General features: G+C 54.4%; 1 protein-coding gene across 9 annotated transcripts in view; it reads right to left on the bottom strand.

The window, feature by feature from the left end:
• Positions 1 to 15,604: 15,604 nt before the first annotated feature.
• RAMP3 (receptor activity modifying protein 3) overlaps positions 15,605 to 24,763 on the bottom strand; it is a 56,453-nt gene continuing 47,294 nt past the window's right edge. For 7 of the 9 annotated variants that reach the window (XM_028490241.2, XM_028490242.2, XM_055085111.1 and 4 more), the window contains 2 exons: positions 19,829 to 19,961; positions 15,605 to 15,860 (listed from right to left, as the gene is read on the bottom strand). In XM_028490241.2, the coding sequence (XP_028346042.1) occupies positions 15,605 to 15,860; positions 19,829 to 19,961 (389 nt within the window). Of the gene's footprint in view, positions 15,861 to 18,915; positions 19,418 to 19,828; positions 19,962 to 24,763 lie in introns of all 9 variants that reach the window. The other 2 variants (XR_008617500.1, XR_008617501.1) reach the window with 2 other exon arrangements.

The following is a 24,763-nucleotide window of genomic DNA, read 5'->3' as shown; positions in this document are numbered from 1 at the left end:
GGTGCAAGGCCTCCTGTCTCGCTGAGGACCGTAACTCTAGGGTTGGTGGTGACGGGGTCTGTGTTTCCCTCCACCCTCCCCTCAGTCTCAGGGTCCTCCCAGCTCCTCTGTCTGCTTTGTTTGCTCTGATCTCTGTCTTTCAGGTTAGAGGCTAAAATTCCCACCACCAATTGCCAATGTGTGCGTCAAGTTTGGGGGTGGGGACCCACACATAGCGCCAGGTAATTCTCTGACACCAACTGGATGTCCTACAATTCCACTCATATCTGACACCGTCTACCTGGAGACAGAGTCGGATCCCACAAGACTGATGCCCTCCCTTCAGATGCCAGTTGAAAGCCCAGGTTGTCACCTGTGCTCCTGACCAGCTGGCTCTAAATTCGAGGCTCCACAACCCCCTCCTTCCTTGGGTTCAATATTAATTTGCTAGAGCAGCTCACAGAACTTAGAAAACACATTTACTCACTTACACATTTACGAGATCGCTGGTTTAGTATAAGTGGATATAATTCAGGAACATCCAGATGGAAGAGATGTGCAGGGCAAGGTATGGGGAAAGGGCATGGAGCTTCCACACCCTCTCCAGGAGCGCTGCTCTCCCCGAATCTCCACGCGCTCACCAACCTGGAAGGTCTTCAAACCCTGTCCTTTTGGGCTTTTGTGGAGGCTTCATTGCGTAGGCAGCATTGATTAAATCATTGGCCACTGGCGACTGATTCAGCCTCCAACCCCTCTCCCCCTCCTGGAGTTTGGGGGGCGGGGGTATTGGGACTGCAACTTCCAACCCTCTAATCACATGGTTGCACGGTTGGATCTCCTGGCAACCGGAAGTTTCTTTTCCAAAATCACATTATTAATTATTAATTAATTTCCAAAATTAACATAACAAGAGACACCTTTATCACTATCAGCAGCAAACCCCAGCACCAGGTCCCACCCACTGCCCTACCAAGGCTGCCAGAAAAAAACCACAGAGAGGAGGGGGCTGCAGGGTCCAGGCAGAAGTGACTCTTCAGAAGGTAAGAGCAACCCAGCCTGAAAATGCTCCCTCTGGTTCTAAAGAACAGTTTCAGGGCTGGCATCGTGTTAAGGGGCAGGCATGATTTAAAGGAACTGTCCTCCCAAAAAAGCCACAAGGGAGGAAAGAAGCGTCCTTTGGAAATTAGGGGAAAACCAGAAGAAGAAGTAAGTGCAGGGTCATGCATGACAAAAGTCAGAGGATTTGCATCCCCTCTCCCAAAGCAAACTCTCACCCCAAGGACCGTAGTTGCCAGACTGACAGGAAAGGGTCATGCTTAACTAGGAATTTTATTTATAAAATAAATAAGAGGAAATAAAACCCATAGAGAACAGCTGCAAAACATCAGGAAATGAATTTATACACAAACCAGCAGAGGAAAACACACCTATCCTCCAAAAATGAAAAAGAAGAAAAGTGTAAGTCTACACTCTAAATAGAATTAGATATAGTCAAAGCATTTGAGAATATGAAAACCCATCTGAATCAGAAATCCAAATGTCAAGAACAGAAATGGACAAAAACAGAAAGAAAAGGAAAAGAGTTGATTGAACTCAGAAGAGAAGTGGAAGAAAAGGATGAAATTTCTTAGAAAAAAAGAATAAAATAATAATAATAATAAAGTAGTTCAGCAATTAAAAAAAAAAAAAAAGAATAGATCACAAAGTGCCCAAGAGAAAATAGACTTAAATGCAAAAAAATTTTTTTTTTCCTGGCTGCTTAGAGTTTATTTTCTACTTGGTGTAAGGCACAGAGTTATGGGGTGTCAGGAAGAGTCTCTTGTGGTTTGAATAGTAAAGAGTGGGGTTCTCTCAACTTCCTTATTGGTGTTTTGCTAAATGCAAATTTAATACAAAGAAATTTAATCAAAGAAAACAGCAAAACAACCATGAGAATAAAAATGACACAAAAGAAAGAAGTAAAGCAAGTCAGATAGAAAGGAGTAGAAATGGAAGAAATAATATATGTATTACTGGAATCCCTGAGGAAGAAAAACAAAACAGTGGAATAGAATTATTATTCAAAAGTATAATCCAAGAAAACGTTCCAGAAACAGGAAAAGACTTGAATCTGTGCATCGTAAAGGGCTCACTGGGAACCTGAGAAAATTAACCCAGAATGTCCAACTTCAAGACGTATTTTAGTAAAACTATTACGTATCAAAGATGAAGGTAAAATCCTCAAGGCCTCTGGGCATAAAGAAAAAAATAACTTAAAAGGCAAAAGAATTAGATTAACCTCAGACCTTTCAAAACACACGAACAAAGCAAGGCAACAATGGAGTGGCATTTTTCAAACACCCAACGAACGAAGTGTGAAGGAGGATTTAAATACAGCCAAGCTGTCCTTCAGGTATCGAGTCTCTAGGAAACACATTTCAAATACATAAGAACTTAGGGAATCCTTCACCCATTAGCCCTTCCTGGGTTCCTCTTTCTCTTGAGTTGAAAGGAAAAACTTAAAATTACCAACACACAAAAGAACATGCATCCCAGCCATTAGCCCACTCACCTTCCCAACCCAACACAAGATTTGAAGTGGACCCTCTAGCATTCTAGAGACTTCCCCCCTGCACACCCTCACCCCGTCATGCCCCTAGTAATAAGTGGGATAGATAAGAGGTGTGAGTCAGTGGGAGAATGCTGTTTGTAAAAGGGAAATAAAGCAACCCATTGTTCCTTAACCAAACTTCCCAGGCAAGACAGTTTTAAGAAAGAGCTCTATGGAGGTTAATAATCTGGAAACTGATTATTTAATCTCTCTGTGTGTAAGCACATCCTTTGAAGGTTTTTTCGGGTTTCTGAATTACACACACCTGAGATTGAAGAAACCTGTTTAAAAGCAAATTTCTCATTTCCAAACTTATTGATTTGCATATTTATTCATTAATTTAAGTATATTCCTCTTTGCTGCAAAAAGTGCTTACAGAGGTCTACAGAATACATACAAAACCTAAAAAACAAAAGTCAAAGATAAATAAGTCTAAACATAAAACAGAACAGGGAGTGGGGTTAATATCCAGCATGAGTTCCATGAGATTCTGCATACCTGCCAGAGACGGGCCCCAAAAGTGGCTCTAAGTTACCTAGTAGCCAATAAGAAAAAGAAAACATCACCCGCTACACAGTTTACAGCATATGAAGGAAAAAAGCCATCCAGTCACTTAAGAGAAATGTTCTTGAAGCCAGACCAAAAGGGAGTTTCTTCTGAAGGTCATCGAGTGACCCAATGACCGTCGAAATTAGTATCTTCATCCCAGCATGGCAATGAGTAAACTAAGGCCCTTTTCTCAAAAGTCTCTAAAAAGAAGCCAGTATGCAATCTAAAACATATAACAAACTAGTGAATATAACAAAAAAGAAGCAGACTCACAGATACAGAAAACAAACTAGTGGCTACCAGTGGGGAGAGGGAGGGGGCGCAATATGGGGGTAGGGGAGTAAGAGGTACGACCTTTTAGGTATAAAAGAAGCTACAAGGATATATTGTTCAACATGGGGAAGATAGCCAATGTTTTATAATAACTATAAACGGAGTAAAACCTTTAAAAATTGTGAATCACTATATTGTACACCTGTAACCTATATAATATCGTTCAGCAACTATACTTCAATTTTTTAAAAAAGAAGCCAATGTCTTCACTTCGAAGCCCCAGTCAGCCAACTGCTTGCAGTCTTGCTGCTCTGCCATAATCAGGGTGGGTTTTGGGATATCTAAGGCACCGATGTTCTCATCGTCTTCCAGCAACTCTATAAATATTGCATTTCTTGGCCACATATTGATGGATGAGGAGACACAGTCTGTACAAGCTTGCTGGTAAGTCAGGGAGCCCTGTCCCTGACAGCTGACCAAGCTGGTCCTGCAGCCATCCCTGGGACACGGATGGTGCCGCTACCAGAGAGCTCTGGCCCTCCTTACACAGAGACACCGGCAGACAGACTGACTCCCAAGAACCTAAACCGTGGCCACTCTGCTGCCCCCATGCGGTCATGGACAGGTCTGTTCTCTCTGTGCCTCCGTTCCCCCAGCTGATAAGGGGGGAGGGGGGTGGGGGTGGGGGGACTCTGGACAGGACCATCCCCTGAGTCTCTGCTTTGATCACCTAGGACCAGGTTAGAGGAAGTGGACGAGCCCATGCTCCAAGGAGCCTCAGGCAACTCCAGGACACCCCACAGTTACAGACAGCAGAGCACATCACTGCACTCCCCGGGGTCCAGCTGGGTAGGGGAGGCAAAGCCAGAAAGCGCCAAAGCCCAGCAGAGGGGATGGTGAGCTCTGCGTTTCTCTGTCCAGAGGCACTGGCAATTCTCTCATGCCCAAGTCGATACGGGGGTGGTTAAAAGTATGTGCGATCAGATAAAACCAGCGTTTAACCTTTTCTCTCCACTAACCAGCTGCGTGGCCTTGGAAGCATTACCTAGCCACGCTGAGGGCTCAGTTTCCTCATCTGCAAAATAGCAATAAAAATAGAATCTGCCCCAAGGGTCATGGCGGGAATCACAGGAAACAGGGTGCTTATGCATAGTTCCCAGAATGCAGCGAACATTCAGGAAGGATGTGCTATTGTTTGTTCCTGGAAGCCCAGGTCCCACGTTCCTCCTCTGGTGGCTTTGTTATTGGGAAACACTTTTAATTTCTGGCTAAAGGAGCCACCAAGATCCCTGCCTTCCCACTGTCCCCTCCCTGTCTCCTGGGTCACCCGCTTTCCCCCTGTCATGGGAACAGGAATCCGTCTCCCCGACCCCCATTCCTGGTGTCCCCCAGACATGTCCTGTGAACTGAAGAACTCACTGTTAGGAAACAAGCAAGGAAGAGAGAGAAAAGGAGAAATAAAGAGTTCAGAATCTCCCAAAATGTTTTCATCTTTGTCCCAGTTCCTGGACCCCTTTCTGAGGTCATTCTGCTTGCAGGTGAAGCTGTCCTGAGTGATGGAGATTGGGTGGGGGAGCTGTCCTGAATAACGGGGGGCTGGGATCAGGGGGTGCTGTCCTGGGTGATGGGGGCCTAGGACGGGAGGTGTCCTGATTGATGGACACCCGGGGTCAGGGAGACCTGAGCCCTTTCTGACCCGGTTCTTCATCTCTGCTGCCGGTGATTGGGTCTCAGAAAGAAGTCACCTCCGTCCGCTTCGGTCTGCAGTCATACTTGGTGCTTTACTCGTTTACTCTTTCTTTCAAAAAATGATTATCGAGTAGCTTCCTCTCTGAAGCTTCCGCCACGCTCCTTTGCCTCTAGCACACGTGTAATTCTTTACATCTTCCATGAAGTTACAGGCCACAGAGGGGCAGGGACCCTCTGCTGATGGGGTCTCAGGATCACCAGAGTACAGGAGCACTGGAGCCTCTGCAGCCATCACATTCTGTGACCTGGGAGTTCTAAGAACTCTGCTGACTGCTCTGTGACCTGGTGGCCATCGCCCATCTGAACAGAGGACATTCATATCACACCTCCAGCCAGAAGGATCATTTTCAGTGCAAAGGGGAACACAGAGATGAGAGCTTCCCAAAGGGGTGGGTCCAGCCGTGGAGACCGAGCCCCAGGAAGTGGGACAGAGGCCAGAGACCCCCGCATAAGGCTACACAGATGGGCTCTGGTTGGCCAGATGACTCCAGAGAACCTTCTGCTAGTGATCAGAGAGTCTCAGAAAAGGACTACATGCACAGGCAGTGTTGCAGCTCCATTCTGGTCAGAATCCTGTAAACAGACAGTGTGCGTGGTGCCCGAAGGAGCAGAGAGCTTCTTCCCCGGCTTGTCCAGCTCTCCTAGGGGTCACTGACGGGGAAAGGGGCAGGTCACGATGACTGCAGTAGTCAGCTCAGCTGCCATCACAAGGCTGGGCAACTTAAACAACAGACATTTATTCCCTCACTGTTCTGGAGGCTGGAAGTCTGACATCAAGCTGCCAGCAGGGCTGTTTTCTCCTGAGGCCTCTCTCCTTGGTGCGTAGACAGCCGTCTTCTCCCTGTGTCCTCACACGGTCATCCCACTGTGTGTGTCTGTGTCCTGAGCTCCTTATAAGAACACCAGTCATATGGGATTAGGGTCCATCCACGTGACCTCATTTAACCTTAATAAAAAGGTTTTATCTCCAAAGAAAGACACATTCTGAGATCTGGGTGTTCGGGCTTCACCACATGCATCTAGGGGACACACACAGTTCGTCACAACCACCATCCTGGAACCATATGTGTCTTCCCTGACTTCACACACGAGCTCACACGCAGTCACACGCAGTCACACGCAGTCACACACACTCTCATACTGACTCACACATTCACATTTACACATGTTCACACACACTCGCACACTTTCACAATTATTCCCCAAAGTAACAAGACAACTGACTCTCAGGCGGAGAAGACCCGTCTCCCACACAGGAGAGAGCAGTGCAGGGCCCCGTGCAGGCTGTGTGCAAGCATTAGCGTGAGGGGTGCGTCTCCCCTAACCAGGGCTCAGGCAGCCTCCGGAGGAAGTAGTGTCTCGGCTGAGACCTGAAGGTGGGGCGTAACTGCCCAGGCAGAGTCCGAGAAGGGTAGAGCGTCCTGGCATCAGGACAGGAACGGTGTGTGTAGGCTTGGCATTGGAGGAGCTGGTCATGTCAAGAATCATGAGGTGCAGGAATATTATTTAGCCATAAAAAAAGAACAAACTAATGCCATCTGCAGCGACATGGATGGACCTAGAGATTGTCATGCTGCGTGAAGCCAGTCAGACACAGAAAAACAAATATCCTATGATATCGCTTATATGTGGAATCTAAAAAAAGGGTACAAATGAACTTATTTACAAAACAGAAGTAGAGTCACGGATGTAGGAAACAAACTTATGGTCACCAGGGGATGGTGGGGGAGGGATAAACTGGGACATTGGGACTGACATCTACACACTACTATATATAAAATTGATAACTAATAGGAACCTGCTGTAGAGCACAGGGAACTCTACTCAGTACTCTGTAATGGCCTATACGGGAAAAGAATCTAAAAAAAAAAGAAAAAGAGTGGATATTTGGATACGCATCACGGAATCACTTTGCTGTACACCTGAAACTAACACAACATTGTAAATCAACTCTACTCCAATAAAATTTTTTTTGAAAATGCCACCAGGAAAAGAACCCCCAAATCATGTGGTGCAGCGGAAGGCGGCTGGGGGCGGGCTGGAGCTGCACCGGGCCTGGCGGGGCGGGCACATTCCGCTGAGAGCCAAGCACACCGCCACCTCCTGGCCCAACTTGCACATTAGGACACTGGCTAGGTGCGGAGCGGCTGGGAGGGGAAGCAGGACCGGGCGTTGGTGAGGGAGGTACTGAGGGAGTGGGGACGAGGCTCTGGGGAGGCCGGGGGGATGGGGGGGCAAACCGTGTGGGCCTCCACCCCTGGGGTCAGATCACATGGGGAAAGAACCACTCCTTGTGACCCCCGCCAGCCTCTCAGCGCCTTTCCTCACTATAATGCCGGCGGTGGGGTGGGGGGGTGGCCCAACATCCTGGGGGAACAGAGAGGAGCCCCACGGCCCCTCCTCCGGGATCAGCTGCCAACCGCAGCCGCAGGCCAGTCAGCCACCTCTGCCGCCGCGGGGCTGCCACAGGAAGGCGCAAGCTCCTTTCAGGGTACCCGTTTGGGCCGGGAGCAGATTTAGATGAGCCCTGGCGGCCACGCATGCCTGTGCCCCGCAGAATCTGGTCCTGGGGCTGCAGCACCCCAGTGGCGTCCGCTGCTTGTATTTGTGCCCCAAGGTTGGCAGCCCTAGGCCTTTGATCTCACCCTCCGGGCAGTGACTGCACCATGGGCCAGCTCTGTCCACATGAGGCAGGCTTTTCTCCAGGCAGGCTGCTCTGGGCCAGCCCACACCTGCGGGCCGCGGGGCAGCCTGAGCCCACCTCAGGCCCCAGGAGGGAAGCTGTCCTGGACCGCCCAGGGGTACCTGATGGGGGCCCAGGGCTCTGAGTGAGGCTGACCCCAGAGGGCATCGCTCCTAGGCACCGGCGGAGGGGACGCTACTTCTGGCTTTAACTGAGTCCGATCAGCTGGACAGATGAGGGGCTTTCGAGACAGGGAGGTCCCCTGAGGCCACAGAGCCCTGGTGAGCTCTAGCTGGGCAGGCAGACAAGATCGGCAGCCCCAATTCCTCCCAGACTCAGGGCCCAGGAGGGATGTGGAGTGGGAGGGCAACCGTGCATTCCTGTGGCTTATCTTCAGCTCCTCTCCTCTCCCTCCCCTCCCCTCCCATGCCATGGTCTCTGGTTGGCTCTGAATTGGCTTTTTCCAGGAGCTCGGATGGAATTCCACTGTATCTTGAGCATCAGAGAGCCGTGAGCCTCAGAAACAACAAAGCCGCCCAGTTTCCTGCTCTGCTGATGGGAAAATCTCCATCCGAAAGGCATGCTGGGAGGAGCCGGCACCTGCACCCTGAGGGAGGAGCTGCCCAGCTGGAGGGGTGGCCACACACAAGCTGCTGCAGAGGCCGACGGAGCAGGAGTGATGGGGAGAAACCCGCCCACTCTCCAAGCTGCTGGGGCCTTTCATTGGCCAAACCCAATCCGGGAGTCGCCTGGGCGGCAGGGGCAGCTCCCGAGCACAGAGCAGGCCGGAACGGCCTTTGTCAGACTTCCTCCTGGTGACACCAGGTACCCGAAATGTGGACCCTCTGACTCTGCATGTCCATCACAGTTTGGTCCAGAGCCCGCACGACAGTGCAGAGCCGAGCCTCCAGATAAGAAGAGCTCTTATAGGCAGGCAGGTGTGGAGGGGACCCCAATCCCTCAAGAAGTTGCCCCTTGTCCACAGCCTCCCCAGGTCCAACCCTGCATCTCAGCCGGCCTCCCCTCCAGCCTCCTTTTGTCCTGACCCCATCTGACCCTCCAGCCCCTGCTCAGGCAGGACCAGTCGCCAAAGCCCCAGTGACTCGGTTCTGGCAGCCTCTGTGGGTCCTCTCCCGCGGCCACCCCGTGTCCTCTGCTGACCGAAGGCCAGGCCAGGGACTTTCCTGGGGCCCCTCGGCAAGTCGGGGAGGAGCCAGGTCCTGGGCACCTGAGCAGCCACACACAGCCTCTCTGCTCCCGCAGGGCTCAGAGGACAGCGCCAGTCAGTTGCCGACCATGCGTCCTGTACCCAGTTATGGTCAGAGACATGAAGAGTGACCTTTGGGGACCTCTTTTGTCTTCCTGGAAACGCGCCGTGCAGCTTGCGGGATCTCAGTTCCCCGACCAGGGATCAAAGCCGGGCCACGGCAGTGAAAGCCCGGAATCCTAACCACTAGGCCACCAGGGAACTCCCCCACCCCGGTTCTGATGTTCTGACCGAGCCCCTTCCATTGACTGCATTCATTTTGGCTACTTTGCAAGTTAAATGCATCCACTTTTAACTGAACATAAATGACAGACAGCAATAAGAAGGTGTCTTCATCTCTGGACACAAAGGGACAGCCGGCCTTAAGTGGGCATCTCTGGACATGGGTGGACACCCGGACACCAGGCATGGTGGGGGGGCAGCAGCGCTGGCCTCAGGTGGCCTTGCTCCCCTTTCTTTGCTGCCCCGAGGCGAGCTGTAAAAGCAGCCTCAAGGCTTTTGCTGCCTGGCGACCAACCCAGCCCCAAGGAGGAGGCTCCTGATGAGAGGGACCAGAAATAAGCGTGTAGGAGGGGCGGGGTGACAAGAGACTGTCAAACCTTTGCGGGGAAACGGCCTCCCTCCCCCTGCACATCTCTGCCTCCCTGCCGGGAACTCCTGCTCCCCAGGAGTTCACCCGGCTTCCCTCCGCTTGGGCCCTGCCCGTGGGGAAAGGCTGGGTCTGCTTTGCTGGAGGATAGACAGGCCACTAAGCGGGCGGTGGGCGGGAGGGGCCTCTGCATTGACGACACGGTGGGCCCCTTCCTCCTTCCCTCAAATCTACCCGTGCGAGGCTCCCGCCATGGGAACCTCGCCTGGTTTAAAGCCTTTCCGGATCTCCAGTTGTTTTTTGTAAAGTGGCATGAGCTGGCAGCTTCAGGGCCGCCCAACTGCTCCTCAGCACCCCTCCCACACCCTTCAGGACCACCCAATCTCCCAACCTTCTGGCCCACCCGTCATCTGCCAACTCTGCCCTTTCTGAAACCTTCTCCAACAGTCCCAGCAGGATCAGGGCTCCTCCAGCAAGCGTTCCCAGTGTAATCGTGGCCTGCTGTTCGGGGGGGATGGTGAGGACATCAGGAGGGCCAGGAGGGCCCTCCCTCCACGAGGACCCGAGTGAAGCCACGTAAGCTTCCCACTGTGGGTGACATATTCTTGGTCCTGTTGCCTGGCAGGACAGGAGATGGTTCTGACAGTGGTCCAAGGATGGCCACCTGGCCACATCCAGGGGATTCTTCTTGGCCTCCATGAACTGGATTCCTCAGCAGCATTTGACGCCTTCTGGAAACTCTCTGGTTCTCTCACTCCCTCACTGTTGCCCAGGACCCTCCTTCCTAAGGTCGGAACCCTCGGGACTTTGCCCTAAGCTCTCTTTGCTCCCCACTTAGCACATCCCCTGGGACCATCGTCCACTCCCACAGTGTCACCTCCACAAAGGGACACGCCAGGGACTCCCCAGTCCAGACCCCAGCCCAGACTTTCCATAATAGCAGCCAACAGTGAGCACCTACTGTGTGCCAAGCTCAGCAAGCTGTGTGGATTATCTCACCCCGTCCTCCCAAGGCCCTGTGTAGACCAGGAACCTACCAGTGCAGAGGCCACATACTTGTCAAAGGTCACGTCATAAGTGGTCAGGCTGGGATTAAAGCCAGGTGGTCCCCTGCAGCACCTTGACCACTGTGCAGAGGTCCACACAGAACACACAGAGCACACCTCGGTCAAGGACACGTCGAGGGTTCCTGCACCAACCCCCTCCAGGGGAGGGGCACCTGGCTGACCTGTGTATGTAAGACAGAGGCAAGTCTGCACGTGCTCTCGGAGAGTACTGGAGGACGAGGGACAAACTGGGGATGGATGGTGATGCTCACGTGCTGGTCGTGCGTGGATGGGCTGGACGGGCTGGACTGTCAGTGTGAGCCCACATGTCATTCTCAGAGAGCACAGCCCTGGGCTCACCACACACACTCAGGACCACAGAGGCTCCGCAGGGCCGCCTTTGATGTCCCTGTGTCTGATCTCTGTGTGAACCTGTTGTCTCTGCGGGTGTCACGCTCAGCTGTCAGGCTCCACTGGTGTCTGGCTGACTGCTCCATTGTGTTGACAATGACCCGAGACATAAATGCTCCACATTCTAATCCAATTCAATCTGAGCTCCTCGGTGGGGTGGTTTGAAGGCCAGGCTGTGAGGTTTGCTCTGACCCTACTGGGGCTCTTTGCAGTCGTCTCTGTCCCCACTTCTCTCTGGCGGTAAAATCCAGCTGCCTGTGGTTTAACTTTTGCTCTTATGGAGCTGCCAGCCTCCTCTCCTGCTCACACCTCCACGGTGGAGCTGCCAGCCACCTCTCACTACTCACCACCAAAATGCCCACAGTTCTTGAGAGCTCCCTTAGGCTTGGACTTCCCTACGCCCTATTCTAAGTAAAGTCAGTTCTCATGGAGAGAGCTTCAGAGCTGCCTATCCTTATGGTTGCCTCTCGCCTAGGGAAGATCTCGGACCCACTGTCCAGAGCTGGGGTTGTGGCATGACACCCCCACTTTATGAGCAGGATGTTGGGTGGGGATGGCAGCTTCTGGTCTTCTCAGCCTGCCTCTCCTGGCAGGAACCTCCACTTTAGAGGCAAGCTGAAGAGACACTGATGGGGCCCCAGTATCCTCAGCATGCCATGCCTGGGGTAGAGCCCCCCAGCAAATACCAGTGAGGTCTGGCCGGTGGCAGGGAGCCCTGACATCTCAGCTGTTCATGACTAAAATTTAGTCTCTGTAACATGGAGGTTGGGGTGGAGGGGATGAGAAATGCTGCCCCTCCCAGGGAAATACCATATCAAGATTCCTGGTCTAGAAAGTGGAGAGACATGGCATCCCCTTGTCTGGGAGCTGGGGGAATAGGGACACAAATGCACACACATATACACACATGCATACACACACACACGTTCCCTGTGTGGGCCTGGCACCCAGGACCCTCCATATCCTAGAAAAAAACTCATGACTAGGTGAAAATGTGGGGAAAGACTCAAATATGAAACGAGTAGACATTCCTCTTATTCCTGGATCCTAAGTTCTTGAACAGGGTGAATGCTGAATGGAGGTTTACTTCCCTTCCTGATGAGGTGAGTGGGGACGGGCACCTGGGCTCCCACCCCCCGGTCCTGTCCACAGCAGTGCGGCAGCTCCATGGCCCCCAGCCCTCAGGCCCTCAGTGCAGGGGACTCCAGACTCTCCAAACACACACAGCACAGGGAGCATTTGTCTCAGTCAGAGTCCCAACCTCACCTCGGCCAGAAATGGTGCTCAGGGACTCCCACGCTAATAAATGTTTCTAGAAATAAGTGCACAAAGGACATCAGACTGCCGGACCGGCCCTAGAGACCCCTTGCTCCCTGCACCCTCTGTCACTCACAGCCCATGTCCTTTGCTGGATCCTCTTCCCCACCCGCCTTCAAATGATACAAAGTAAGAGCCACTGTGTGCAAGGCACAGGGGTGACACTTAGTGTGCCAGATGGAGGGAACCAGCCCCCTCTGCCGTTGTCAGACATAGTGACAAAATAAAGGAGTGAGACGAAGAGGAGGAGGTGTGAGACATCCATAGGAAAACCCAGGCAGAGGGAGGGGCAGAACTGGGGCTGGGGTCGGGGTGGGGGTCCCAGATGTCCTGGGGTCCCCACCCTGGTGGACACACACCCTCTCTGATTATTCAATCAAACTCTAACCAGGGCAACAGGATTTCTCAGATGTGGTTAAGGTCTCAACTTTACTGGCACTCAGATAGGGAGATTATCCTGGCGGGCTTACCAATCATATGACTCCCCCCAATAAATCCAAGTCTAGAGGTCAGAGGGGTCAATGTGATGTACAGTCTCCTTTGCTGGCTTTGAAGATGGAGGGAGCCATGTAGCCAGGAACATGTGCAGGGCCTCTAGGAGCTAAGAGCAGCCCCACCAACAGCCACAGGAAATGGGGCCCTTAGCCCTTCAACTGGCCTTTGCCACACCCCGTGAGCCTGGGCGAGAACCCCGAGCTCCGGATGACATCTTGGCTCCAGCCTGGACAGACCCTGCACCGAGAACCAGCAAACCTGGACCCTGACTCCAGGCTGCAGAGCTGGACTACTTCCAGCCTTGAAGTCTGTGATATTTGTTACCCAGCAGTATGCGCTGACACAGCATCCCTGTGCGTTCTTCACCCGACACATTCAGCAGCCCCGCTGCAGGTTCAAGGAGGCAAAGAACTGGGTTAGCCGTGCCCTGGTTCTGCCAATGAGCACAGTGAAAGACGAGAGGGCCAAGGGGCTGACAAAGCATGCAAAGGCATGACCAATAGTCCACTGACCAGGATTCAGGCTGGGCGGGGGGAAAGGCAGAGAGCCAGAGCTGGACGGAGCTGGCCTGGGGGTCGGAGGTCTCAGTGGGGCCAGGAGGTCTCTAAAGTTAGCATAGTGAAGAAAGTGCACTGTAGAGCTAAGGGGGGTGGTCGGCTGGCCCGGTGCCTGGCCCAGGATTGCAAGGGTCACCACTCTTGGTAAGGGTGGGGTCCGCAGCCAAGAAGGGCCACTTGACGGCCATGTACACACAGGAGCAGCCTCTTGGTGGGGGCCCAGCTTCTTATGGGACCCAGGAGGTGAGGAGCCCTGGGGAGGGGAAGGCACACACAGCATGTGCTCCAGAGGTCCTCAAACAGGGAGTGGCCAGGGCAAGCCAGGGGCTGGGCTGCACACCCACCACGGCAGTCAGGCCCACCAGGACATCATCTGAGAAGGGGGCCAACATTTTAAAGGTTTGAGATGGGCTGAGACCCATGAGCACTCTGACCCCGCACCCCAGCCTCCAGAGGCCATGTCATCTGGCAGACGTCCAGCGAAGATGACCAGCGGAGGCTCAGGTAGCGGGAGATGCACTGGAGTCACCGCGGGTTCACATTCAGATCACAGACTTCTGTTCCTGGGCCGAAGCTGCCTCAAGAAGCAGAAGTGCCAGGAGTTTCAGATTCTATCCCTACACTGTGCCCCTACCCACACCTCTGGGCACCTGGAAGGGACCAACAGGCTCAGGGGCCCACCCGCACCTCTGGGCAGGAAGGGGAGCGGGGCCTCTGAAGGACACAGGGACTGCCCTGCCAGGTTCTCTCCACGTCCACTCATAGCCATGGCCCACCTCTGGTCCCCAGCAAGACCGTGTTGAAGACAACAGCCCACATGCAAAAGCCCCGACCCCAGAACTGAAACACGGACAAGGCCCAGCGAGAGGTCTGTGGACAAAGCGCCCCCACCAGCTGCTCCCAGGTCCCCAGGACCAGGTGGGGGTCTTGGCAAGCCCTAGGCGACCTTGAAATGCTGGAAGGATAGTCTCCCCTCCATCCTCAAAGAGCAGGGTGCCAGTGGGAAGCACAAAACCTCTTCAAGCTGGATGGGTAGATACCTCCTGCCTGCCCACATTCCCCTGGTATGACGCTCTCTTTGCCACTCTGAGCTCTGACATTCTGGAGCCTCAGGCACTCCCCATCTGTAAAATGGGCATGGGGGACTTGTCAGTTCTAAGAGGCCAGGTGGGGTCTCTGTGAATTCCCTGAAATAAAACTGGAAACCCCAGAAGTAGCATGACTCTTTACTCAGAGAAAGCACAGACATGGCAGACAGAGCTCAGCTAGAACAAGAGCGCACGGGACCCCACCCCGAGGCTGTGCTCACAGCGGGGGGCCGTTAGGAAGGAGGCCCACCCCAGCTCCAGCCCCTGGTGGTGGCCGCAGACAGCAGGTCTCAGGCTGTGCTGTGGCTCCTTGGAACCCCCAACCCAACCCTCAGTCTTCCAAATCTCTAGGTGGGCTCCCTACCAAGAGGACTCAAGGCCTGCGAAGGGAGGACCTACAAAAACCCCCTCCCAATCTCTCTTCCCCCAACCCCCAGCCAGGTGGGAATAGGCACACCTTTCCAGAGCGGTGCCGGGGTGGGGCCAGGGCTGGGGGTGGAGTCAGAGTGGGAGGTGGGGCCAGGACTGGGGTGGGGCCAGGGCTGGGGGTGGAGTCAGAGTGGGAGGTGGGGCCAGGGCTGGGGGTAGAGTCAGAGTGGGAGGTGGGGCCAGGGCTGGGGGTGGAGTCAGAGTGGGAGGTGGGGCCAGGGCTGGGGGTGGGGTCAGGGCCAGAGGTGGAGTCAGAGCCAAGGGGTGGAGTCAGGGCTGGGCTGGGGCCAGGGGTAGAGTCAGTTGGGAGGCGGGGTCGGGGTCTGGCCAGGGCTGCAGATGGCACCCCACGGGACTCAGTGCTAGGAACCCCGAGGCCCCAGCCCAGCCTGGGACAGCACGGGCGAAGCAGCAGTGACTTGTGCCCAGCACGCAGGCTCCAGCCGCGGCACGTTTTCTTTCACCAGCCCAAAGGCCACCCAGGCAGGGTGGGGGGCAGCCGAAGAGTGTCCACTGGCTCTCCCAGCCCTGGAGAACTTTCTTCCGCTTCTCCGGGCAGGGCCCCTGGGACTCACCGGGCCCTCACACCAGCCGGTCGGCGCGTTTGCTGTGCCACACCACCACGCCAGTCATGGCGAGGGTCAGCAGGGTGGGCACGGCAATGAGCAGGATGAGAATTCCGTCGGGGGGGTCCTGCCAGTGTTGCCCGTGCACGGAGCAGTTCCGGAAGAACCGCCTGTGGACCCCGGCGATGAAGCTCTCCGCCAAGGGGTTGGGCCAGTAGCAGCCCACCATGTTGGTCTCCACCTCGGTGCAGTTGGTGAAGCTCTCGTAGTACCTGCGAAGGCAGAGGGCTTGACCGCCTGGCTCCTCTGCCCCTTCTCTCTCTGGCCCTGACCACTGGGAAAGTGGGGGGCAGTCGTGTCTGGCCGCCTGCTCTCATCATGGCCCCAGGCCATGATGAGGAAGGCCTCCTGCTATGAGCCCTGTTGGGCCTGCTGGGCCAGCAGCCTCCAACTCCCTGGCATCCTTGCCCACAGGTTCTCTGGCATGGCGACCCCATGCCCTGCTTCCCACCTCTAGGCCTCAGCCCCGCTTTCATCTGCCCCTGAGCCCCCTCCCCAAAGTGCACAGCCATGTTCTACTCCCCTTCACAGGCTGCCGCGTCACAGACTCGATTCCCCTCGTGCCCACCCCAGCAGACAATGACCTCTGCACAGAGCCTGGTGTCAGGGAGCCCAACTCCTAGCCCTCCCATCTTAAAACAGAGGCAGCAGAGTCCAGCAAAGAAACTCTGAGGCCATGAGCTCCCCAAAATATACCTCATGCCCCGGTCTGCATCTCCTACATCAACCCTGCCCTCATCTTGGACATCCACAGCCATCACCTGCTTCCTATGAGGACGTGAACTCCCAACCCCCAAGGTCTGGGCCCAGCACTTCCCAGGTCTTCCCAGAGGGTACTCTGGGCCTGGCTTCTTTTTCCAAGACCAAGGGATGTGTGGAGTCACAGCCACTTGGACCTGCAAGGCCCTTGTCACCTAAGGCCACCCTATGGGCCCCCCGGGAAGGAGGTCTCTCTGAGGCAGGCCAAGGGCCAGTGGCCTCCCAGTCAAGTCAGCCTGCCCTCATTTACCTGGTCTGGGGGCGGGGGGGGGGGGGGGGGCGTGTCCCACCTATGAGCCCAGCCCCGGCCTGTCTTCCTCTCAGAAGTCACCTCCCCCAGCCCCCATCTGACAGGACACGTGGGATTTGGGGGGGGGGGGGGGGGGGGGGGGGGGGGGGGGGGGCGTGTCCCACCTATGAGCCCAGCCCCGGCCTGTCTTCCTCTCAGAAGTCACCTCCCCCAGCCCCCATCTGACAGGACACGTGGGATTCCCCCCGCCCCAGGGTCTTCCTGTCTGTGTCGGTCAACTGGAAAGGGCACTCAGCAAACCACCCATGAGGAGCCACGTCCATCCAGCGGGCAGGCTCTGGACGGTCCTTGAAGCCAACCAAGGGCTACAGCTATCAGGACCCGGAGTTCAGCCCAACGGCCAGCTGGCCTGGGATTAGCGGCCTCTGGGGGTGGTGGCCTAGGCTGGCAGCCATTGTCCCAGATGCTCTGGTGAGAGGGCTGGTCAGACACGTGCCAAGGTGCACCAGCTCCACCACTGCCCACACTCTCTTGCGCCTGGCAGGGTGCTGCATGCAGGACAGGTATCGGAGCGGGAGAGGCTCCTGCCTCAGATCCCCACAGGCACCAGGCCCCGTGGCCCCCCTCCTCCCTCCGGTGCTGACCCAGGGAGAGTGGCCTGGCCTGAGCAACAGGAAGGAACTGCTTCCTGCAAGGAGCTTCCTGTACAGAACCTCGTCTCTGCCTGGAAAGGCGGTGGGAAACGGGGCGGCTAATCACTCAACCAGGCCTTCGAAGTGCCCACGCCTCCTGGCAGCCCCGGGCAGTTTCCCAGCCCAGACGCTTGGGTTGCTGGTCAGGCACACGTCTGCCCTGCACACCTCAGGTAACGTAGACAAGGGAGAGCCACACGAGGCAAAAGAGAGCGGGAAGCAAAGGGTACGGCCTGGAATCTGTGTGCAGAGCCGTGATGTGGCCCCTGGGACATGCTCAGGCTCTGGGACACCTCACCAGGCAGGTCCGCAGGCAAACCCATCACTCCCCAAGAGCCACCCCTCCCACTGGGCCCCGTCAGTGACCTGCCACCCCAGACAGAGCCTCTAACCGGACACCCTGCCGAGCCTCGACCCACCTCGGGGCTCAGTAGGGCTGAAACGAAGCAGAGTGACCCCCATGCACGGAAAACAGCACAGGACAGCAGCTTAGGGGTCAGGATGAAGAATCGATGTCCTTCAATCCCAGCTAGGCCACTGACTATCTTCCTGACTTGGCCCACGTTACTTAGCCTCCGTGAGCCTCAGTTTCCCCGCCTGTAAATGGGGTTCATAATTCTTATCCAATAAGGTGACTGAAAGGACCAAATGAGGTGAAGTGAATACACTTCTGGCAAGCGCCTGGCACGTAGTAGGTGCTCGGTGAGGTCTCAGGGTGAGCCCCAAAGGCCAGGAATGGGGCAGAGCTGAGCACAACACCCTTCTCTGTGGATCGACCTACGGGGCCAGGCGCAGAATGCCCACACCTGGTGCTTCCCAAGAACGCTGGGAAGTGGCTCCGAATTTTAATAGCTAACGCTTTTAGGATAAAAGACACCGAAAGGTCAGGCACTCAGGCACATGGCAAGAGTTGCAGAGGCCAACTCCCACATGCCAGCATCCCGCCCTTCCCTGGGCTGGGGAGGCAGAAGGCAGGGACACACACAGCTCCCAAGCCCTGTTAACCCGCCGCCAAAGTTCAGGCTGGAGATGAAATCAGGGTGTTCTGCCCAAGGAAGCTGCTGTTTGTGTGACATCACACCACCAGGGTCACAACAGGGTCTGTGTTCCCAAGCGTCCCCTGGTCACCCAGGGCCTCCCCGTGTCCTCCCTTCAGTCTGGCTTCCAGAGCAAGAGAAGACAGAGCCATAGCCCGGATGGGAAAGGGGGATGCAGAGGCCGGGGGCGAGGCAAACCGCCCCCGTCAGACTCCCTCTCCCGCCAGGCACATTTCCCTACTCGGGTGGATGTCGGCCCCTCTCTCTCCAACTCCCAGACCCCCCTCCTGGCTGCCCCCTCCGCTGTCCTCAGGCCCCACGGCTGGATGTCTGATCTCCTCGCCGAGGCTTTAGCAGGTGACAAAGGCACAGGATGGGAAGCGCCCACCTCATCCTCCCTTACCCCTGACCCCTGTGTGTCCGCTCCAGGCTTGGCGTCCAGGCCAGGCTCAGAGGACAACAAGAAGCCTGGCCAAGCCCCTTCCCGAGCCCCCAGCCCCCTTTCCCAGCAGACACAGAAATTTCATACCGTTTGGTTCAGCGAACGACTATGTCTGCGAGGGGCCTGTGGACGTGCCCACAAGGAGCCACTGTCCCCTGGGGAGTTGGGCGTGGAAGCCCCTAGAACAGCCACTGGGGGCAGAGAGCACAGGGGACGGGGTCTTGGAGGGGAAAGGGCTGATGCGACTGAGCAGACTCGGGGCTCCCAGGGAGGATGGAGCCTCCAGGCCGGCGCGGCTCACAGGACAGTCTGAGTCTGCAGCGGCCGCCAGCGGCGCACCAGGTTGAGATGGCCAAGTGGGAAGTGGAGGAGGCGGGGCACAGCACGTCGGTGATTTCTGAGGAGGTGAAAGGGCCACCTTGATACTTGATGCTAGGTGTGACCAGAGGAGATCAAAAACCTCGGGAGCCTCTAGAGCGTGAGGCCGTTGGTGGTGAGGCACTGCTCCCGCCGCAACAGGTAGAAACCAGCGGGGTTCAGTTTCTCTGCGGTCCACTGGTCCCGACTACAAACCCAGCCCTGGCCGGGGCTGTGAAGAAAACCCAAAATGACAGTTTCCACCCAGCATGGACCATGAAGAGAGGCAGGCATGCCAGGGCAGGGCACTAACCCAATTCAGGAAGGGCAGTAGGTGTCAGGGTTTCCCAGAGACGTGACCTCGCTCAGAGGAATGGGGGACACACAGCCTGGAGTGTCCAGTTTGGAACCGCCAGGGTGGTCCATGAGGGGAGCGGAGGGCTGTGAGGCTCGGAGTGGACCTCGGAGCGTGCGGAGCACAGACGCCGAGGGCAGCACGTGGGCAGGGCAAGGGCGGGGCGCGGGCAGACGGTCAGCAGGATACAGACGGGCCGTGGGCAGAGGGAAGGCAAGCCACTGGCAGGGCGAGGGCAGGGCGAGGGCAGGGCGTGGGCAGGCCCAGTGCCTGAGCAGGGACACTCACACGATGAACTCGGACAAGTTGCACCACTTCCAGACCTCCACCTTCTTCATCTTTTCAGCAAAGGTCTTGCCGCAGTGGGGCAGCAGGGCCAGCATGCGCTTCTCATTGCAGCCGCCCGCTGGGGGACACTCCCCTAGAGAGGAGACAGCCGTGAGCACTGCTGGAATTGCTGGCATGAGGCTTGAAGGGCTCCTGCTGACGTCCCTCAAGGCCAGCTGGGGTCTCTTCCTCCTTCACCTCGACCTCCACGTGACCCGGGGGGGGTTGAAGCCAGTGCAGAAAGAGTGAGCCACTTGGAGTCATCAAGGAGACAGGACCCAGAGGGCCCGTGGCCTCCCAGGGCGGCATGGGAAGAAGCAGGTAAGAGGAGGGCAGCATGCGGAGGGACAGGGGTCCGGGGAGTGGAGAGGCTGAGGGCTGACGGATTCCAGGCTGGGTGGGGGCAGGGAGCCGGGACGACCACCGCACCTCGAGGGTGAGGGCACCTGGAGCACATCCCAGGAAGGATTCTGAGAGTCTGATGACAGTCTCAAGCCTCTGGGCAGCGACAGAGGCCCCTTGGCAGTAAGGACCGCCCACCCTGTCAAAGCCACCCCCTTGAACTCCAGGAGGCCAGGGGCTGAGGGCTGCAGGGTCCAGCGACAGCGGACAGTCCTTTGAACACTCTTGGGGTCTGGCAGGACCCCTGCCCCAGGATTTCTCATCACCCTTCCTGAACTCTGCCCCCAACACTTCCTGTCCCCTCCACCCCCAGAGCACACCCTCCTCCCACTAGGAACACCCGCCTGTCTGACACTCAGGACCCGTCCCCCCACCCTCTCCAGGCACCCGATTTCCAGGGGTCAGTTCCCCCCCTCGTAATCTGCCCTCTCATGACCCCCAGCTTTGGCTCCCATCATATGATCAAGAGAAAGCCCTGCTGTGCATGTCCTGAGGTATGTATGTTGTATTGATATATGTATGTGTGTACGTCTATGTGTGTGTGTGTGTCTCTGTGTACGCTGCCCTGCCATGTGTGTCTTGGTGTGTGTGTGTTGTGTTCACATCTGTGTGTGTTTTGTGTGTAGGTATATCTGCCCTTCCATGTGTATCCTGACATATGTATGTGTGTGTGTATATATGTGTACTGCCCTGCCGTGTGTGTCCTGATGTGTCTATGTGTGTTGTGTGTATATGTATGTCTGTGTGGTATGTGTTTGTACATGTGTGTGTCTACGTGTATGCTGCTCTACTGTGTGTATCCAGTGTATGTGTGCCTATGTGGGACTCACAACTTCACAACTTACAATAATCTTACAATAATGAAGACAGTGTGGTACTGGCATAAGGGTAGACATATAGATCAATGGAATAAAATTAAGAGTCCAAGAATCAACCGTCATTTTAGAATAAAATTATTTTCTATTTTCTATAAATGTACCAATAATAGAAAATAATTTTCTATTCACCAGGGAAAGAATAGTCTTTTCAACAAATGGTGCTGGAACTACTGTATATACACATGCAAGAGAATAAAGTTAGACCCTTTCCTCACAATTTACACAAAAATTAACTCAAAACATATAAGAGAGCTAAATGTAAGAGCTAAACTATAAAAATTCTTAGGATAAAAGGAGAAAGTCTTTGTGTCCTTGTATAAGACAAAGTCTTCTTAAATATGACACCAAAAGCACAAACAACAAAAGAAAAAGACAGAAAGTGAACTATATCAAATTTTTTAACTTTTGTGCTTCAAAAGGTACCATCAAGAGAGTGAAAAGACAACCCACCGAATGAAAGAAAATGTATGAAAATCATATTTCTGATAAGGGGCTTGTATCTAGAATAGATAAAGAACTCTTATGACTCTATAAAAAGAGAGCAATGACCCATTTAAAAATAGGCAAAATGGGCTTCCCTGGTAGCGCAGTGGTTGAGAGTCCGCCTGCTGATGCAGGGGACACGGGTTCGTGCCCCGGTCCGGGAAGATCCCACATACCGCGGAGCAACTAAACCCGTGAGCCACAACTACTGAGCCTGCACTCTAGAGCCGGCGAGCCACAACTACTGAAGCCCACACACCTAGATCCCATGCTCCACACCAAGAGAAGCCACCGCAACGAGAAGCCCAGGCACCCCAATGAAGAGTAAGCCCCGCTCGCCGCAACTAGAGAAAGGCCGCATGCAGCAACGAAGACCCAAAGCAGCCAAAAATAAATAAACAAATTTATAAAAATAAATAAATAAATAAATGATGTATTGTGGATTTACAGCTTAAGTTTAAATAAAATGTATGACAGCGATAACATAAAGGGCAAAAATGGAAGGTTCTTGTGCTATATGTGAATTGATATATCATTTAAAGATAGACTGTGATAAGTTAAAGATATACACTACAAACCCTAAAGTAACCACTGAAGTAACCAAAAAATAATAATAATTACAGCCAATTAGTGAAGGAGAAGAAGAAGGAGAAGTTGAAAAGTGAAAAAATTACTAAGTCCAAAAGAAGGCAGAAAAAGAGAGAAAGGGCAAAGAAGAACTTACAGTACCATGGTAGATTTAAAACTAACCATATCAATATATTATCATATTGAAAGTAAACGGTCTAAGCACCCCAATTAAGAAACAAAGATTGTTAGATGAGATAAAAAAGCAAGACCCAATATTAGGCTACTTACAAGAACCCTACCTTAAAATGACTCAAATAGATTCAAAGTAAAAGGTGGGAAAAGATATGCCATGCTACCACTAGTCAAAAGAAAGGTAGAGTGGCTAAATTAATACTGGACAAAGTATATTTCAGAGCAAAGAATATTACCAGAGATGAAAAGAGTCATTCCATAATGATAAAGGGCTCAGTTCATCAAGAGGACATAGCAATGCTAAGCATGTATGCACCCAATAACAGAGCATCAAAATACACAACGCAAAAATGAATAGAAGTACAGGGAGAAAATGACAAATCCACAATTATCATTGGAGATGTCAATATCCTCTCTCAATAATTTATAGAACAACAGACAAAAAACCCAATAAGATTATAAAAACTTGAGTAGCAGAGGTGTGCAGGGGTAGGACAGGAGCCCAGTGGCACTGGGGTGGATACATACGGTTGTTGGGTGAAAAGGAGAAGTGACACTGGAAGGTGGACCCAAAGCCAGACTAGTGCAGGTGTGCAGGCCTTCCCAGTTTATTTAAAGCCTAAAAGAAGGCAGAGGTGAGTTTTTAAACTCAGCACTCCCCCACAGAACCCAACCTGAGCCTCAGAGCCTTCACGTCACGGTGTCCCAGGCGAGCAGGCAACCAGCAGCCAAGATGGAAGCTGATGCCCCTTCAAGAGGAGGGTTGCCATCTCTGCAGGAAGGGAGGGCGATGTCCTTCTGAAGCTTAACCACGCCACCCATCAGATGCCAGCCCCGCCCCCTTGTAGTCACTGCTTTGCTGTGTGGCTCTGGAGAGGCCCTTTACCTTTCTGGGCCTTATCTCCCCGTTTATAAAAAAAGGAGTTATTCTGATTCTGGCTGTTTTCACTAGTTAATAGTCATGCACCTGGGAAATCTCTCTCAACTTGTCGCCATCTGGCCCCCACTGCCCCCCACACACCACTCTGCCAGGACCCTCTGGCCCCCCACCCTCCTCTGCAGGTCACCACAGCCCCCCTTCCCAGGCTCCAGCAGGTCTGGCTTGTGTGCTCCCACGCTGTCGATTCAGTTCTATTTTAACACAGCTCTCGGAAGTCGCTGAAGGAAACAACCATTGTAATAAAAGCCCACTGAAGGCAGAACAAAGCCATTCATTCCCCTCGGATGCTGGTGCAGACCACCATACCTGAGCCTACCTGGAGATCTCTGCGACTAGGGGGCTCCCTCCCGGCCCCTCTCAGCACTGAGTCTCTCAGGGGGACCACGGGAGGTGTCTGACTTGGCCGCACACCAGACTCACCCAGGCCACAGCCCAGGCCCTGAGACAGGGACCAAGAATCGGTGTTTGTTAAACTGCCCCTACGCCCACATAATTCCAACGTGCTGTCAGAGCCAAGAACAAGTGGGTAGAGCAATGCTTGCTTCCAGTTACGTGCACACAGGCACGTGGAGATCTTGTGCAATGAAGATTCTGACCCTGCAGGCCTGGGGCGCCAAGATGCTAATCTCTGACAAGCTCCAGGTGGGTGACGCGAGACCCAGGCCCACACTCTGCGGAGTAAGAGACAGAAAATGGGAGTGCTGAAACCAAGAGTCAGAGGGGAGTCAGACAGCCCCGTGGCTCTGCTCCCTGACCCAGACGCACTCACTCTCCTCTCTGAGGCTCAGTTTCCCTATCTGGAAATGGAGCCGTGACACCTGCCGTGACACCTCCTTGCCCGGCTTCCCTCTGCTTCAGTATTGACCAGTGTCCACGGAGTGCCCTGTCCTAAGTGTGGTCCAACTCGCCGAGCCCTGCAACAGCCCGACAAGACAGGGCCACCGTGACCGGGGAAAGCCATCCACCTGCTCAGTAACACGGTAGGGGGCCAAACCCAGGTGCAGCCCTGGGACCAGGGCCGTGCAGGCCCGCAGTTAGTGACTTTAGGGAACGCAGGCTCCCAGGCTGAGGCGGAGGCAGATGATGAGAAGGCAGCCTATGCTCCTTTCTCCCACTGGCCGCCCTGTTCCAAAGGCATCTTTTCCCCGCAGCTCACTGACAGGCTCCCCACCACAGGCTCTGAAAGTCCACCTGATGTTCTCTACATCCAGCCCTTGTACCCATTCCTGGGCCTGGTCTTGTCATCCCCTGACAGTAGCCTCTCAGTATCCTTCATGGGTGTCCTGGCTCCACCCTCCTCCCACATGGGCGCGGGCCAGGCAAGTATCACACTGTTTGCCCCTGCTGGTTGCTGCCACTCCTCCCAGCCATGGCCCAGCTGGACCTGGCCCGTCTAGACCACCTGGACCACCATCTAGACCCAACTGAACC

This window comes from Physeter macrocephalus, chromosome 5 (assembly GCF_002837175.3).
Source record: "Physeter macrocephalus isolate SW-GA chromosome 5, ASM283717v5, whole genome shotgun sequence".
Taxonomy (NCBI): domain Eukaryota; kingdom Metazoa; phylum Chordata; class Mammalia; order Artiodactyla; family Physeteridae; genus Physeter; species Physeter macrocephalus.
This window is presented reverse-complemented; position numbering and strand designations above follow the sequence as displayed.